General features: G+C 40.8%; 1 protein-coding gene across 1 annotated transcript in view; it reads right to left on the bottom strand.

Moving 5' to 3' along the window:
* Positions 1-10,331: 10,331 nt before the first annotated feature.
* colq (collagen-like tail subunit (single strand of homotrimer) of asymmetric acetylcholinesterase) overlaps positions 10,332-17,073 on the bottom strand; it is a gene marked incomplete at its 5' end in the record, with an annotated part of 44,662 nt that continues 37,920 nt past the window's right edge. The window contains 3 exons of the mRNA XM_084336706.1: positions 10,332-10,636; positions 12,117-12,219; positions 16,774-16,900. Of these exons, the coding sequence (XP_084192832.1) occupies positions 10,558-10,636; positions 12,117-12,219; positions 16,774-16,900 (309 nt within the window). The 3' untranslated portion in view covers positions 10,332-10,557. The remainder of the gene's footprint in view (positions 10,637-12,116; positions 12,220-16,773; positions 16,901-17,073) is intronic.

Genomic DNA, 17,073 nt, shown 5'->3' on the forward strand with positions numbered 1-17,073 from the left:
ACTAAAAGAAGGTTCTACTTTACTTGCGCCATATATATATGCGCTATGAACAAATAGTACCATTCGTATTTCGCCCGACATATTCCTACGCGGAACCGGGGCTTGCCACGACATGTTGGGCGGCACGATTGAACTTGAACCTAGGGGTATGGCAACCTGGCGCCAGGTTCTCGTCCAATGGTAGAATGAAACTATTATGGGCTGTTTAGTAGACTAAAGGGATATTCAGTGCATATTGTACAAGGAATATACAGGGGATATCAAACGATATACAAACACTATTTAAATATATATATATAAATACATATATTCGGTTTAATCTGATCCTTCACAACAAAAGTAAAACGGTATTTTTATATACTGTAACATATATATAATATCATTGATTCTTGAGAGTCGGGACAAAACACTTTTTAATATTATATTTTGAAAATGCACACTATATTGATTAGAGTTGTATATTCATGTAGAGAAAGGTCTGAGCTATTTAACCATGTAAAGGTGGGGGCTCTACATAGAAAAACATTTTAAACAAATTCACATGTTTCCCTTTGAAACTTGATTTGTGTTAACTCCGTCAGACACACAAAAAAGTATATAATTCTAATTATTCCAGTCCAACAAGAATCTAAAGTCCTGAAGTATGTTGTAATAGTGTTTAGTTACTCTGGTATGCAATCAAATATAATATATAAACCTCAGGTGTAATTTCACACTATTCTGAAAACCCAGATTTAGAAATATTTGCATTTTCAAACTTTGTTTTTAATTTTGATATGATAAAAAAAATATCATTAAGTAAATAAGACAAGAGGATGAAGATCTGATGCTCCTTTATTACTTAAACAACATAAACTGAAGAAGAAATTAGTATTTTCCCCAAAATTAGCAAAAACAAACATCCGACGGTGTTGACAAAAATCTGACGGTGTTGACGAGAAACTGACGGAGTTGACAAAATTGTATATGCATCTCTGATAAATTAACACATGCATTTTTTAAACAGATGGAAGTGACAATGATAAGAACTAATAACTCCTTGTCTTATACTGAACATTTTGTTAACTCAATTGTAATAACAACAAACTTTACATACACCGTTTCCAACTATTACAAAATGCACTGTTTCCAACAACAAAAACAGTAATGGAGACCAGGAGCCCTTCTTCTCGTCCCTGTTTTCATCTACCTCTTCTACACCACTTCCTGATCTCCACTTTCTCACCCACTTCTCCTCTTCGTTTCCTTCTGCATTTCCGATTAGTTTCACTATGATGTCTTGAACTGGGCAGAAACGGAACCTTTTCTGTTGGACCATGGGGATGCAGAAATTCCACTTTCACATCTTGTTGATCAGTATCCATATCGATGGTCTTGGCTAGCCACCAGTGGTCATCATATTAGGGCGGGCCATACTTTTGTGCAAACATGAATTTGAAAGAAATCTTAACCTGAGGGGTGTCTAAAATATGTGTTTCTTGTGGGGAATTCAAATATAGGAAATTTTTTTCGGATATGACAACTCTAACCTACATCATTTTGGATTTCAAAATGGCAGATTTGACCATTTTTCACCCCTTCGCAGGGCCGGACTGGGGGAATTATTCAGGCCAGGAAATATAGTGCGAAATATAGCCCAAGTCAGGCCACTTTTTAAGCAGGGGGTCTGGGGGTCCCCCACCACGAAGATTTTTGTTACAAAGACTTAATTCCCTGCATGCTGGTGCAGGACCTTTAAAATGTTTACCCTTTAAATGCCATTGTTTGTGATGGCATCACAAATTATTGTTAAAAAAACACACAAACATTTAAATATTTTCAATATATCAAATGCAAAGTGGATTTTTCTGGGGGGGATTATTACAGGCTAATAATTGTTATAATCATCAAGTCAAGTCAAGAGTTTTATTTGTCACGGCATACAAGTCTACAATGAAATGCGGGTGGTCATGTGTCAATGATTAGCAATGTTTGTTTTTGTAATGTCAGACTTAACAACTCTTATCAGAAAAGTGAGTGTATTTCATTTTTAATCTGACATTACAAGAAAAATAAAAATGGTTATGATCAGGACTGAAGTTGAATAAAAGATTTATGGGGGGGGGGGGAAGTGATGATGATGATGCATGATAACGTTAGCTATGTTACCTAGCTAGCATGTTTATTTTTATCACTGACTAACCTGGTGGTCCCGTGGTGCAAAAAAACATTTGCACAGTTGGATCAGTTACTTACCGTCGTCTGTCCGTGGTCCTGTCAACTGATGTGTCAACGCGGTTTCATTGCTGGGTTAAGTACTTCTATTCTATTCATATAATATGCTTACTTCATATATCTACTCTATTCACATATATGCTTACCACTTGTATCTATTGCTATGTCCGCCCACTACAATCACACGAGCTGTCTAACGCCTGTCCCGTCTCCCTGTCCCCCTGTGAGTTGCTGTCCTGGAGTGCTGACCGGAGTGTCGGACGTCCCATGATGAAGGCCGGGAGGATGCGACCCTCTCTGCGTGCCCTCCTGTCTCCGGAGGTCTCGTAGTGGTGACCGGAGTGCTGGACGTCCCGTGATGATGTCGGGGAGGTCGCGACCCTCTCTGCGCCGCCCCCTATCTCCCTGTCTCCGGCTGTCCCTGAGCAATGACCGGAGTGTTGAATGTCCCGTGATTAAGACGGGGAGGACGCGACCCTCTTTGCGCCGCCCTTGTGCCTCAAATAGATTCGCTATCAGCTCTATCTTCAATCTTTCAAAATGTTCAGTTGCTATCGCTATCAGCTCTACCTTTAATCTTTCAAAATGTTCAGTTGCTATTGCATGCACTCATCTGTGTTTCACTACACACTTGAGTGCATGCTTACCAACTGTTAGTCTGCAACACTACTATCACCGACATCTAAGAAGGGAGATCCCCCCTTGAATGGCCCTTCTAAGGTTTCTCTCCTCCACACTGCCTGTGGAGCATTTTTCCCTATTGTTAGGTTTTAGTGAGTTTTTCCTTACCTTCGCGTGGGGTATGTCTGGGAGTGCTTGCATTCTTTCATTTATTTGCATTTATTTTAAATTTGTTGGACCTTATGGTGTTCTTGTTCTGTTCTTGACTTATTGTTATGTTTTCTTCTTGACTTGTTTAAGAAGACATGTACGGCCCATGGGGACATTAACGTGTGTTGTCGGGCCTTATAAATTGATTTGATTTGATTTGCCACATTTAGCGGCATCTCCTGCAAGGGCCTTTATTTTTATTTCTCTCTCCCTCTCTGCTCCATGCTTCCTCTTTTTTTCGCTGTTGAAGTGTTGAAACGTTTAATTTCCAGTAATTTCCATCTGACTGTTCTGTGAAATACAAGCAGTCAGCAGTATGTATTTTTCTCTCCCTCCCTCTCTGCTCCACCTTCCTCTTTTTTCCACTGTTGAAACATTTCATTTCCAGTAATTTACATCTGACTGTTCTGTGAAATACAAGCAGTAAGCAGAATGTATTTTTCTCTCTTTCCCTCTCTGCTCGATCCTTCCTCTTTTTTCACTGTCCATTTTCAAGCGCAGGTTATGCTTGACATTTTTTGTCTTTCGCTATCTCTCCCTGTCATTTTGCAGAAGTGCCATCTGCCATTCCATTCGCCATCTCCACTGTCAATCAGTTGTATGGCCTGGTCCCGCCTCCACCAATCACATGCCGCTCCCTTTGTGTGTGTGTGACTGACAGACAGACAGAGCTCCCGATGGCCAGTCCGGGCCTTCGCCATACATGGATGCCAACATGAATCTGAAGGAAATCCTAACATGCAAAGTGTCTAATGGTGTGTTTCTTAATGGGGAATTTAAATATGAGTACATTTTTGGGATAGGATAACTTTGTATAAATAATTTTGTATTGCAAAATTTCCAAATGTACCCATCCCCTTTCGAAGATTTTTAAAGATATGGGAAATCATTTATAATGACAAAGCCATCATTAGCACTATCCATCGTCACACATGCAGAGTTCAGGAAGAAATCCTGGACATGGACAGTCTGTGTTATACCCTGTATGAATGTTGGCTTTTTCTGAGGATGCTCCCTTTCTCTCATTAACTTTTCTTTTGATCCACTTTTTCTCCCATTTTTCAATTTTTCTCCCATCCCAATTTTCATATCGTCCAATTCAACCCTCCCCTGTCTTCGAACGTTGTTTCTTGCCTCCCACAAGCCGGCTGCAATGTGGACTAAGTCATACATAGCACGAGTCCCCTCCGATACTCGAGGTAACAGCCGTCGCATCTTTTCACCTGCACGGCTCGATCTTTCAGCGTCGAGGGTCTGGGCTTTGGAGGGGCCCCGCCCCCGTCGCTTCTTGATTCTACTGCGCAGGCGCACCAACCGACCTGTAGGAGTCGCTGTCCACAACGCCCGATCCCCACCCATCAGTTTCCCACCCCGTAATACGGCCAATGTGTATTACTGTGGACGACCAGCTAAACTGAAAGCAATGTGGAGAGCGGGGCTCGAACAGGAGGCATCCTGTTCGAGCCCAGTCTCCAGCATTCGTTGCGAGCGCCTTGCCCACTGCGCCACGTAGCCGCACCCTTTCTCTCATTAACTTATAGGTTAACCCAGTGTTTCTCAAAGTGTGGGGCGCGCCCCCCAGGGGGGGCGCAGAGGCATGACAGGGGGGGCCTTGAGATTAAAAAAATAAATAAAAAATTATTACAGATAATTATCACTAAAGTGCTATCTGTTGCAGCTGCACTGTTCTCCATGAAAATACCATATTTGGATAAGTTTGACCATTTCTCAAAATCTGAAAATCATTATTTAATAAAACACAAAAAAGGATCACCAAGTTACTCTGGATAAAAAAAATTTTTTTACAGACAATATTGAGACAAAGCTTCCTGACATATCTCCATCCAAACTCTCGGAAGAACTCATTGAAATCTCATCTGATACCACCTGGAGAGCTAGTTTCAGAGTGTGGTGCTGAGTACCAAGTATCTCATGATGCAGCAGTTAAGGTGTTGATACCATTCAGCACCACATATCTGTGGTAAGCTGGCTTTTCATCCATGACAGCTCTGAAAACAAAATATAGGGCCTAGTTGAGCCTTGAGGATGACATGCGTGTTGCCTTGTCAAAGACTGACAGCAATAAAGACGGTTTGCTTATTTCCTATGTTCGCTTTGTAAATTCCCAGTCACTGAGTGAAGATCTGCTGTTTTGCAAATATGTCAAAAACAGAGCGACAGCTGATGAGCTCTTCAAAATGATTGACAGTTACCTGACAGAACATGGACTGAAATGGGAGAACTGTGTGGGCTTTTGCTCTGACGGTGCGCAGGCCATGGCAGGGAAAAGGAGGGGGCTACAGGCGCTCATCAAGGGGGTCTCGCCAAACGTGCAATGGATGCACTGTAAATTCACAGAGAGGCGCTAGCGTCAAGACAGCTTAGCCCTGAGCTGAATGAGGTTTTGACAGAAGTTATAAACGTGGTAAATTTCATCAAAACCCGACCCCTGAAAGCGCGCCTGTTCTCTGTGCTGTGTGAGGAGATGGGAGCTGACCATTCTGCAGTGCTGTTTCACAGCGAGACAAGGTGGCTCTCGCGAGGGAAGGTGTTGTCAATTTGAAAGGTCACGATATTGGTGTTATTTCAATAAATTTAAACATGGCCCATTTCATGACTATTTTGTTGGGGCGAGGGGGGGGGGGGGGGGGGGGGGGCAAAATATTTTGGTCTGCCAAAGGGGGGCATGAAGAAAAAGTTTGAGAAGCACTGGGTTAACCCAAACTCTTTCATTTGTTGAAGAAGACGATACTTTTTAAGAATCGTGCCCGATGACACACTCAGTGCTGGTTTTTGGCGCCGTGGCAATACAATATACAGTGCAATACAGTACAATGTGATGAGGTACAACTTAGCTTAGCTTGTGGTGCCACCTTGTGGTGGTGAGGTGCAATGAGGTAGAATATACAGATATACCGGTACCAATAAATATAAAGTGTAAAGTGGGTCAAGTGGGTGCTACAGTGAGTTGTTTATTAAAGTGAGTGTGTACGTGTGGATGTGTGTGCTGTGAGTGTATTTGATGGTTTGTTACATAGTGTAATTTTCATTGATTGTCATTGAGCATCCTGATGGCCTGGGAATAGAAGCTCCTTCTGAGTCTCCCTGTGCTTGCCATGAGACTCCGGTATCGCTTGCCTGACCGCAGCAGTTCAAAGAGGCAGTTGTTTGGGTGGCTGGAGTCTTTGATTATTCTCTTAGCCTTACCCATGCAACGCTTGTTGTAAATGTCTTGGAGAGGGGGAAGCCCACCTCCAATTGTGCGTTCGGCTGAGCGGGCCACTCTTTGTAGTCTGCTGCGGTCTTGTGCGGTGCTATTCCCAAACCAGGAGGTGATATAGTCCATGCAGCTTTTCTCGTCACTCGGACTCAACTTGTTTATGTCTTCCTTGTTGACTGCAATGTCCTGTACAACCTGGTAGATGTTGGCGACTGATAGTCTGAACAAGTTCTTGATGCCCCACACCAGTTATTTTCGGGCTGTAGACATGGTGTGTGTGGGTGTTTTCGATGGTGGTGCAATGTGGCTTTATGGTTGTGCGGTAATCCAATGAACCAGCAGCGTAGCTTCTTGGTGACTGGCGTGCGTTGACCCCCTGGTTCAGCGGTGCAGCTCTAGCGAAGTGAAGCTCCTTCTTGGCCTCACTCGATGGACACCCTACCAACTGACACCTGGCTGCAGGCAGCTATGTATCATCACCTCTGTCTCGTGGCCCTGGTACATCGGTGTCGTGGTTCTGGTATCACTGGACCTGTTCCTCTGATGATGGTGAAGAGGACAGAATCCGGACGAGCCCCCAAAGTTTGTTACGGGTCCCAAAGCTGTTGGGTACCGCTATAACAAGACATTTTGTTCGGAATTGCATCACAGAAGGAAGACACAAACCGTTAATTTCTCTTTCCAGATCTCCTCTGAGGAGAGGGGGCGGAAACCGCCACCTTAGGGAACCTGGCGCAATATCACCTGAACTAAATGGTTCCGCTCTCCTCTTCCCTAATAACATATGGCTTCTTCTCACAATAAATGTGAAATTAGTTAATTATGTTCTCACTTTGAATCCTTACATGTTTAGCTTGCAGCTGGCAAAATAAAGTATTCTACAATGCTTATAATAATAATCATATATAAACAATTGCAACAATTACACAAAATATTCACATATTGTTGAGGGTACTACAAATGCAACAAATTGCACATGATTCTGACATCCGAGGTAATAACCTGTTTAAATTACCGTCCCATTCAATGTCAATGTCGGGCGGAACTGAAAATGTCCACGCTAAATCTAGTGATGCACAAAAGCGATTACAATTACAATTGTATAAACTAAGCAGGTGAAATGTTTGCCTTCTGGGAGCGATTGGATCTAGACACTACCAAGCACCGACCTCTAGGGGTCCGTGCAAGAGGTCAAAGGGCGCCTCGCTTCCTGCATGTCAAATAGTGACTTTGGTTTATCCAAAATGTGAGGACCTCAAAACTGTAGTTTTCTTTTGTATACTTGGGTGATCAAATTGTAGAGAGAAAGATAACACAACTTGGGGCGAAAAAGTTAATTGTGGACATTCTTGCGTTTAATCCCCTTTCATTACTACCTCAATAGAATCAAGTTCCGACCGCTGCATCTCCAGTGGCGTCTCGTACGGCACGGAGACATCTTTGCAACAAATCCGATTGGCCCGGTCGAGGGGAATGCATGTGATGGGGATAAATACGCCTAGGTAAGCTTTTACTTGGGGGCATCTCGGCGGGCAAATTGTCCTGATGCGATTTGGGAACGAAATATGGCACGGTAATGGAGTTAGAGGACAGAGCCCGGCCTTAAAACATTTCTCATGTGCCCCCTGGCTACCTGCCACTTCTCCGACCCGCAGCACTCTGCCTCGATCTCGAGTACAGAGGGTGCGGTATCGAGACGGAATTGGAATCCGCGAAGCCGTTGCCGGGTCACTGTATATAATACCGGCATCGAACGAGAGCCCACCACGAAGTCATGTCGCCACTTAAGGCTAACAAAGCACTTTGCGGGGGAGCTGCTGACAACATCTTTACTTGATGCATTGTCTTTCGGGAGTCGGAACCCTGAAGGAAACGTCAATAGCGTCTTTATCACCGTCAGTCCGCCGTCCACTGCAGCACCACATCACTGTCACTTTCTGCCCACACACAGAAATTAAACCTGAGCTGCTGACAAAACCGCAGCTGGCAGGAGAAGAGCTTCTGGAAATGCGCATGAAAATACATACTGGATAACTTGGGGCATGGTTTTTACATTTTCAAAGTTTATTTTCAACTCTCCTTTATTTCATCCACAACCACTTGTATAAAGACATTTCTGAATAATGACATAAAATGAGCTTTCACTATCCCACAGACGGGGCATACTATATACACCATAAAGCATTATGTTACCACATGCGTGTTATGTTCCAACGTTGCTGTGCATACAGTACACAGAAAAAGGATATAGCACAGTAGCAAAGGCCACAGACGGAACATTCAATACATTTGGCAAAACATTGTTCCGTGTTTTGCCTTTGCGTGTAGGCCTACTGCGTGACACAATTAACAAGATACTGACTGTCAGACAAATGGCGACTGTAACACGCTTTACTATGTAGTACGACACTTAAGCTACACTCTGAGGAGAAGCGAGCGTGATATATTTCTTAAGACACCTGCCATGTTGACGAATGCAACAACGAGTGCTGGACGTACAGACGATATATCCTAAAACCACGCTTGGAAAAGGTCGATAGCATTTCAAACTCATGATGGATGGTATCACAAACATGCAAATACAATAATGTAACAGTCTTTCATTTTCAATGGCTTTTTTTTTTGTTGTCTTTTTTCTTTTTCGTCTTTGTACAACCACCAATACACGAGAAACACACCTTATGACTTCGCACCTAAATGTATGTGTGCGAGAGGAAAGGTGTCCCTTGGCACTGTGACTTTAAACAGTAGCTTATGGAAAATATCAGCTTATATATCAGTATATTCCTTGACACCCGTTGGCGCTCAAGACACAGCAGACTACATCTACACTGTTAAGTTCACCGTTGAGAGTATTCCTGTTGAGAGGTATTACAGTAAGTACAGTAATGACCATAACAAAGACTACATACTTTACTATCGGAATTCAATTCCTTCCCCCCATAGCAGCTATAAACAATCCCAGCCTTGCACTGTGCAATGTGTTGGAGGACATCCTATAACAGTTCCTAGCCGTCAGATACAGTATACATAGTTCATTTCTCGTCGAAGCACAGGGAAGGTCTTTCCTCTTATACCCACAGAACCGATAGACATTCATCAGTGTGTTAGAGCTCTTGAGTTAATTAAGTTCTCCGGTCTACACACAGTCTCTGTGTTCTCCGGTCTACACACAGTCTCTGTGTTGTTCGGTCCACACACAGTCTCTGCCATTAGTGAAGTGGAGGAGATGTGGCCGATGAGAGCTACATTACCTGCTGGTTCCTGAGTAGTTCTCCTTGGACGTGTCAATCTGAAACTATAACGTTGACTTAGTCCAGACTCTGAATGCCCCTGTCATGTACAGTACCATCACAAGCGACGAGAGCCAGGCCAGGCCCCTTTGAAGCATCCCCAGGAGCGAGAGACTCATCAAGAGGTGGGACCTCCCAGGGTGTCTACATCACTGATACTGTCTAACGTCCGTCCACATCTTTTGGCTTAAATCGGTTAAAAAAAAAAGGATCGAAGAGGCTCCACTTCTACCTCTTATCACCAATCCCTACTATTCCATTTATCAGTATGTCAAAATATGCCCATTTTACCTTGTACTTACAAATGAAGCATTTGTCATATAAACAGTCTGTTGTCATGGCAATAATAGGTATAGTGACATGCTTTTTTGGTAGCAACAACTGTTGCCATGGTCATACTAACCTAGTCTCGGTCTCATGCAAATGCTGTGCAACTTCATTCACATTACAGTTGAATCCACAGCGCACTAGTTCTGGATGATCACGCTGCTTCTCTTTTTTATATAAATCTTTTATAACAGTGCTATGTCAAGGTTAAGATGGCTCCTGCCCCGCCCACACATCTCTGGGAGATCTCCTATTGGCTCTTAATTAACTCTCTGGCTGTCTGTCATAACAATCGACCAGTCCAGAGACTATAAACGTCTGGTCCTATTTATCAGGTACGGTGAGGGAGGAGAGAGTCTTTTTTTAGTCCTGCTTGTTATGTTAAGACAGAGTGCAGTTGTCCTGTGCATATTCTTCCTGTGAATGGGTTAGATCTCCGCCGACGGGACTCTTCACCCCGCTCGGGAGTTCCACGTGGCTTCTCGGCAGTGACACAGAGCGGCTATGAGTACCTTTTATTCTTTTGTCATCACGGATCGATTCGCTGCCACTTCCTTCCGAGTCTCTTGTTTGCAGCGATGTTCTTTTTTTCTTTTTCTGTGTTTTTTTTTTTGGCGTAACAATAATCCAGTTCAGTGCCAAGCAAACAAGACATTAGAGGAGTCCACTGCACTAGTCCGTATATGTGAAATACTTGCAGTTTGTAGAGTCGATGACACAGTACGCTGTGCACCTGAGACGCCCGTAAGACCTGCAGACAAGGAAGTACAACCCTTGTGTCAGCCAAACTCCTCTCACCAAACACAAGGCTGTCCTTTATCACAGACAACTGGACGCTTCTTCAGACGAAGAACCCTATAAGTCCATTTTGAACATCCATGACATGAATACGGATCAGCTAGCCTAGCTTAAAACTCCGGGAGAGGTGTTTTTGGCTAGCTGATCCGTATCCGCTTGCATTAATTTGTGCTAAGTTAAGCTAGCTTGCAGCCTGATAGCTTTCTACTGAACGCACAGAGAGGAAATTGGTATCTTCTTGTATGACTCTGGAGAAGACGGTAAGCACATTTCCCATAATGTTGGCGTGTTCCTTTAACAATTTCAACATCACTCCAACTTACAATCTCTGGATAATGACATGTGAAAACATCACATATCTCAAAGCCTAAAACTGACATACAGTTCGTCTTCTGAAGCGTTCAATTATGATCCAACATTTTGAACTTGGCACAAGAACAGATAAACTGTATTTATCAGACTGGTAATACGTCATACGCACTGAATTCTGATCGCTATGCCTCTATTTTGGTAGCCTCTTTTGGGGGTAAACAACTCTGGGAATAAACAGGGATTGAATGGTCTTTGTTCATAAACTACAACTTTAGGATAAAACACATGAATATAAATGATGCTGAAGACCATCGTTGCCCAGAAATAATCATTACCTATCATTCGTTTTAGGTCACTTGGAGATTCATAAGAGTAATATTAAATCTCCAGGAAAATGAAGAAATATCATGCAGCTGACTGGTAGGATAAAGTGGCACGCCTGAAAACGGATCAAACGTAACTTTTCACAATAGCATGAACGCTCAATGGTGGCCAGCATTGGAAAGTAATTGCTTGACTTATCATGATGCAATAACAATGCAATAACAAAATAAAATGTTCAAACAACAGGGTATCTGCAGGTTTCAACAAGCAAAATGTAAGACTTTTTAAGACCTTTTTAATACCACTTAGAGCTAAGTTTTATACCAATTTCACAACCATACTAGCAAAAAACCAAACCCATAGCGACACTGAATTGGGGGCGGCACTAGAAATGTAGAAAATCTTGCGAATTCCATACAAGCTCTCACCAGACACACCAAGCTCCCGGTAGCCCGGCAAAAAACAACAACTTGAATACAAAAATATTTCATGTATTTAATATTATTTCATCTCCCGACAGCCGGGCTGCCTCCAAACATTTTAAACCTGTGTACATTTTATTTAAGTGTTTTTAAATACCTTTTAAGGCCTTAAATTGAGAATTATGAATTTAATACTTTTTAAGACTTTTTAATACCTTAAACTGAGAATTAGGAATTTTATACTTTTTACCCTGCAGATACCCTGAACAATGTAAGCGCTCTGCCCACAGTTCTTATACAGGCCAAATACAATGGCAATCAATAGGAACGGTGTCTGTGTTCCCCCCCGGATGTGCTGGTCTGACGGATACTCACCCTGGAAGATATGAGTTGCAGGTCTGGTAGCCAAAGTCCTTTCCGTCACACTCCTCAGCCCCTTCATAGCGATAGCCGTCTCCGCAGTAAGCATGTTTACACTCTGCCAAGAGAAAGAGGTGGCAGGGGGTAAGGTTCTGCGTCCACAGCCAAACAGACCAGAGGAGCCGCCGCTGGTATGAAAAGGTCAACCCATACAACTCTGTATGATAGCATGTACAATAATGCTGTATATACCTTTGAAAGATATCACTGGTTTTCATATGGTTATAACAACATGTATGTAATGTAAATATCTATATAGATATTAATAACGGGCCCTAGGTGTGTGTGTGTGTGTCTGTGTGTATATCAGACTTTAGAGACAGACAGGGCGCTGTAGCATGGCCTGGGAAGGCCTTACCGTGTATATATATATATATATGTATATCTATCTATATCTGTCTGTACATACCTGCATGTAATCCTTTTTACACATCTGTAGATACTATATCTATATCTGTACGCCACCGTAAATGTCCAAACCCCCCACCCCCACCCCCTCCAAATGTACAGTCTCCTCCCCACCGCATGTATATATTCCCTCCCCGCCGTATGTATATTTCTCTCCCGCCCACCCACCCCCTCCTAATGTACAGTCCCCTCCCCATCATATGTATATACTCTGTCAGGATTTGAATACCGTATATGTCACAAACGTATCAGTACTAAATACCTATGTCCCTATGCCATAAATGTCATATATGTTGAGTATGTCATAAATGTCAATATTAATTGAAAATGGGGGAGCCTGATGTAAACAAGACAAACGTCTTTCTCTGGTCTGCATCCCCTTAACAATTGTGTGTATTGAGCCGTACTGTATTGTACCCATTCTGCAATCTGTTAAATAAAGTTTTCATTCATTCATTCATACAACTCTGTACATACATCTGATTAGCACTATACTCAGTAGTACTAATTTATATATCTTATACCCAGTTTAATCACCTGTACGTTATATATTACTATTGCACTTTACTGTTACATTTGCACTCTGGTTGGATGCCAAACTGGGTCCTACTAATCACCCCAAAGTACCAGAAAATACCCTAAAGTACCAGAAAATACCCTAAAGTACCAGAAAATACCCTAAAGTACCCCAAAATACCCCAAAGTATACCCCAAAATACCCCAAAGTACCCCAAAATACCCCAAAGTACCCTAAAATACCCCAAAGTATACCCCAAAGTATACCCCAAAATACCCCAAAGTACCATAAAATACCCCAAAGTACCCCAAAGTATACCCCAAAGTACCCCAACATATCCCAAAATACCCCAAAGTGCCTGTAAATATACCACAAAGTACCACAAAATACCTAAAATTAAAAACTAAAATGTGCACATTTTGTGTAATAGTGTAATAGTGTGTAATAGTGTAATAGTGTAATAGTGCAATAGTGTGTAATAGTGTGTAATAGTGTAACAGTGTAATAGTGTGTAATAGTGTAATAGTGTAATAGTGTGTAATAGTGTAATAGTGTGCTAGTGTAATAGTGTAAGTGTGTAATAGTGTGTAATAGTGTGTAATAGTGTGCTAGTGTAATAGTGTGCTAGTGTGTAATAGTGTGTAATAGTGTAATAGTGTAATAGTGTGTAATAGTGTGCTAGTGTAATAGTGTAATGGTGTGTAATAGTGTGTAATAGTGTAATAGTGTGTAATAGTGTAATAGTGTGTAATAGTGTAATTTTGTGTAATAGTGTGTAATAGTGTAATAGTGTGTAATAGTGTAATAGTGTGATAGTGTGTAATAGTGTAATAGTGTGTAATAGTGTGATAGTGTGTAATAGTGTAATAGTGTGTAATAGTGTAATAGTGTGTAATAGTGTAATAGTGTAATAGTGTGTAATAGTGTAATAGTGTGATAGTGTGTAATAGTGTAATAGTGTGTAATAGTGTAATAGTGTGTAATAGTGTATTAGTGTGTAATAGTGTAATAGTGTAATAGTGTGTAATAGTGTAATAGTGTGCTAGTGTAATAGTGTAATAGTGTGTAATAGTGTAATAGTGTAATAGTGTGTAATAGTGTGTAATAGTGTGATAGTGTGTAATAGTGTAATAGTGTGTAATAGTGTAATAGTGTTTAATAGTGTAATAGTGTGTAATATTGTAATAGTGTGTAATAGTGTAATAGTGTGTAATAGTGTAATAGTGTGTAATAGTGTGTAATAGTGTAATAGTGTAATAGTGTGCTAGTGTGTAATAGTGTAATAGTATAATAGTGTGTAATAGTGTAATAGTGTAATTGTGTAATAGTGTAATAGTGTGTAATAGTGTAATAGTGTGTAATAGTGTAATAGTGTGTAATAGTGTGCTAGTGTAATAGTGTAGTGTGTAATAGTGTGTAATAGTGTAATAGTGTGTAATAGTGTGTAATAGTGTAATAGTGTAATAGTATAGTGTGTAATAGTGTAATAGTGTAATAGTATAATAGTGTGTAATAGTGTAATAGTGTGCTAGTGTAATAGTGTGTAATAGTGTAATAGTGTGTAATAGTGTGTAATAGTGTAATAGTGTAATAGTATAGTGTGTAATAGTGTAATAGTGTGCTAGTGTAATAGTGTAATAGTGTGTAATAGTGTGTAATAGTGTGTAATAGTGTAATAGTATAGTGTGTAATAGTGTAATAGTGTGCTAGTGTGTAATAGTGTAAGTGTGTAATAGTGTAATTGTGTAATAGTGTAATAGTGTGTAATAGTGTGTAATAGTGTAATAGTGTGTAATAGTGTAATAGTGTGCTAGTGTAATAGTGTGTAATAGTGTAATAGTGTGTAATAGTGTAATAGTGTGTAATAGTGTGTAATAGTGTAATAGTGTGTAATAGTGTAATAGTGTGCTAGTGTAATAGTGTAATAGTGTGCTAGTGTGTAATAGTGTGCTAGTGTAATAGTGTGTAATAGTGTAATAGTGTGTAATAGTGTGTAATAGTGTAATAGTGTGTAATAGTGTAATAGTGTGCTAGTGTGTAATAGTGTGTAATAGTGTAATTGTGTAATAGTGTAATAGTGTGTAAGTGTGTAATAGTGTAATAGTGTGTAATAGTGTGTAATAGTGTGTAATAGTGTAATAGTGTGCTAGTGTAATAGTGTGTAAGTGTGTAATAGTGTAATAGTGTGTAATAGTGTCTATTACACTATTACACACTATTACACTATTACACTATTACACACTATTACACTATTACACTATTACACACTATTACACTATTACACACTATTACACACTATTACACTATTACACTATTACACACTATTACACTATTACACACTATTACACACTATTACACTATTACACTATTACACACTATTACACTATTACACACTATTACACTATTACACTATTACACACTATTACACTATTACACTATTACACACTAGCACACTATTACACTATTACACTAGCACACTATTACACACTATTACACACTATTACACTAGCACACTATTACACACTATTACACTATTACACTATTACACACTAGCACACTATTACACACTATTACACTATTACACTATTACACACTATTACACTATTACACTATTACACACTATTACAGTATTACACTATTACACTATTACACACTATTACACTATTACACATTTTAGTTTTTCATTTTAGGTATTTTGTGGTACTTTGTGGTATATTTCCAGGCACTTTGGGGTATTTTGGGATATGTTGGGGTACTTTGGGGTATTTTGGGGTACTGTGGGGTATTTTGGGGTATACTTTGGGGTACTTTGGGGTATTTTGGGGTACTTTGGGGTATTTTGGGGTATACTTTGGGGTATTTTGGGGTACTTTGGGGTATTTTGGGGTACTTTGGGTATTTTCTGGTATTTTGGGGTATACTTTGGGGTACTTTGGGGTATTTTGGGGGTATTTTATGGTACTTTCGGGTATTTTGGGGTACTTTGGGGTATTTTCTGGTACTTTGGGGTATACTTTGGGGTATTTTATGGTATTTTGGGGTATTTTGAGGTATTATCTGGTATTTTCTGGTACTTTGGGGTATACTTTGGGGTATTTTAGGGTATTTTCTGGTATTTTCTGGTACTTTGGGGTATACTTTGGGGTATTTTGGGGTACTTTGGGGTATTTTGGGGTATTTTGGGGTATTTTGGGGTATACTTTGGAGTATTTTAGGGTACTTTGGGGTATTTTGGGGTACTTTGGGGTATTTTGGGGTATACTTTGGGGTATTTTGGGGTACTTTGGGGTATACTTTGGGGTATTTTGGGGTACTTTGGGGTATTTTCTGGTATTTTGGGGTATACTTTGGGGTATTTTGGGGTACTTTGGGATATTTTGGGGTATACTTTGGGGTATTTTGGGGTATACTTTGGGGTATTTTGGGGTATTTTGGGGTACTTTGGGGTATTTTCTGGTATTTTGGGGTATACTTTGGGGTATTTTGGGGTACTTTGGGATATTTTGGGGTATACTTTGGGGTATACTTTGGGGTATTTTGGGGTACTTTAGGGTATTTTCTGGTACTTTGGGGTGATTAGTAGGACCCTGCTAAACTTATTTTTGTTGTGCTGTACTTGTGCTGCACGATGACAATACATTTGAATCTAATCGAAATAATCTAGAACGTCAAAATCCTGCGACTTACTGACACAGCCGTCGGTGACCACTCTGTTGCCGTCGTCACATTCCTCCCCGCTGGGGATCTGCACAACTCCGTCGCCACAGTACCCCTCCTCGTCTGGCGCGTTCTCCGTGGACTGGAACGGCGTCAGCTGGAATGAAAAGGTCTTTTACAGAGTTTAAGAACTTGGGAAGGAAATCATATGAAAAAGAAAAGATAAAAGAAATTGTGGGAAGTGAAAAGTCACCACTGACGTGAAACGTGTGTGGCGAAGGTTCCAGCGGGATGAAATAACTCGTTAAGAGACGAGACACGCACACGCAC

Source organism: Notolepis coatsorum, assembly GCF_963971535.1.
Source record: "Notolepis coatsorum genome assembly, chromosome: 19".
In the NCBI taxonomy this organism is placed as follows: Eukaryota; Metazoa; Chordata; class Actinopteri; order Aulopiformes; family Paralepididae; genus Notolepis; species Notolepis coatsorum.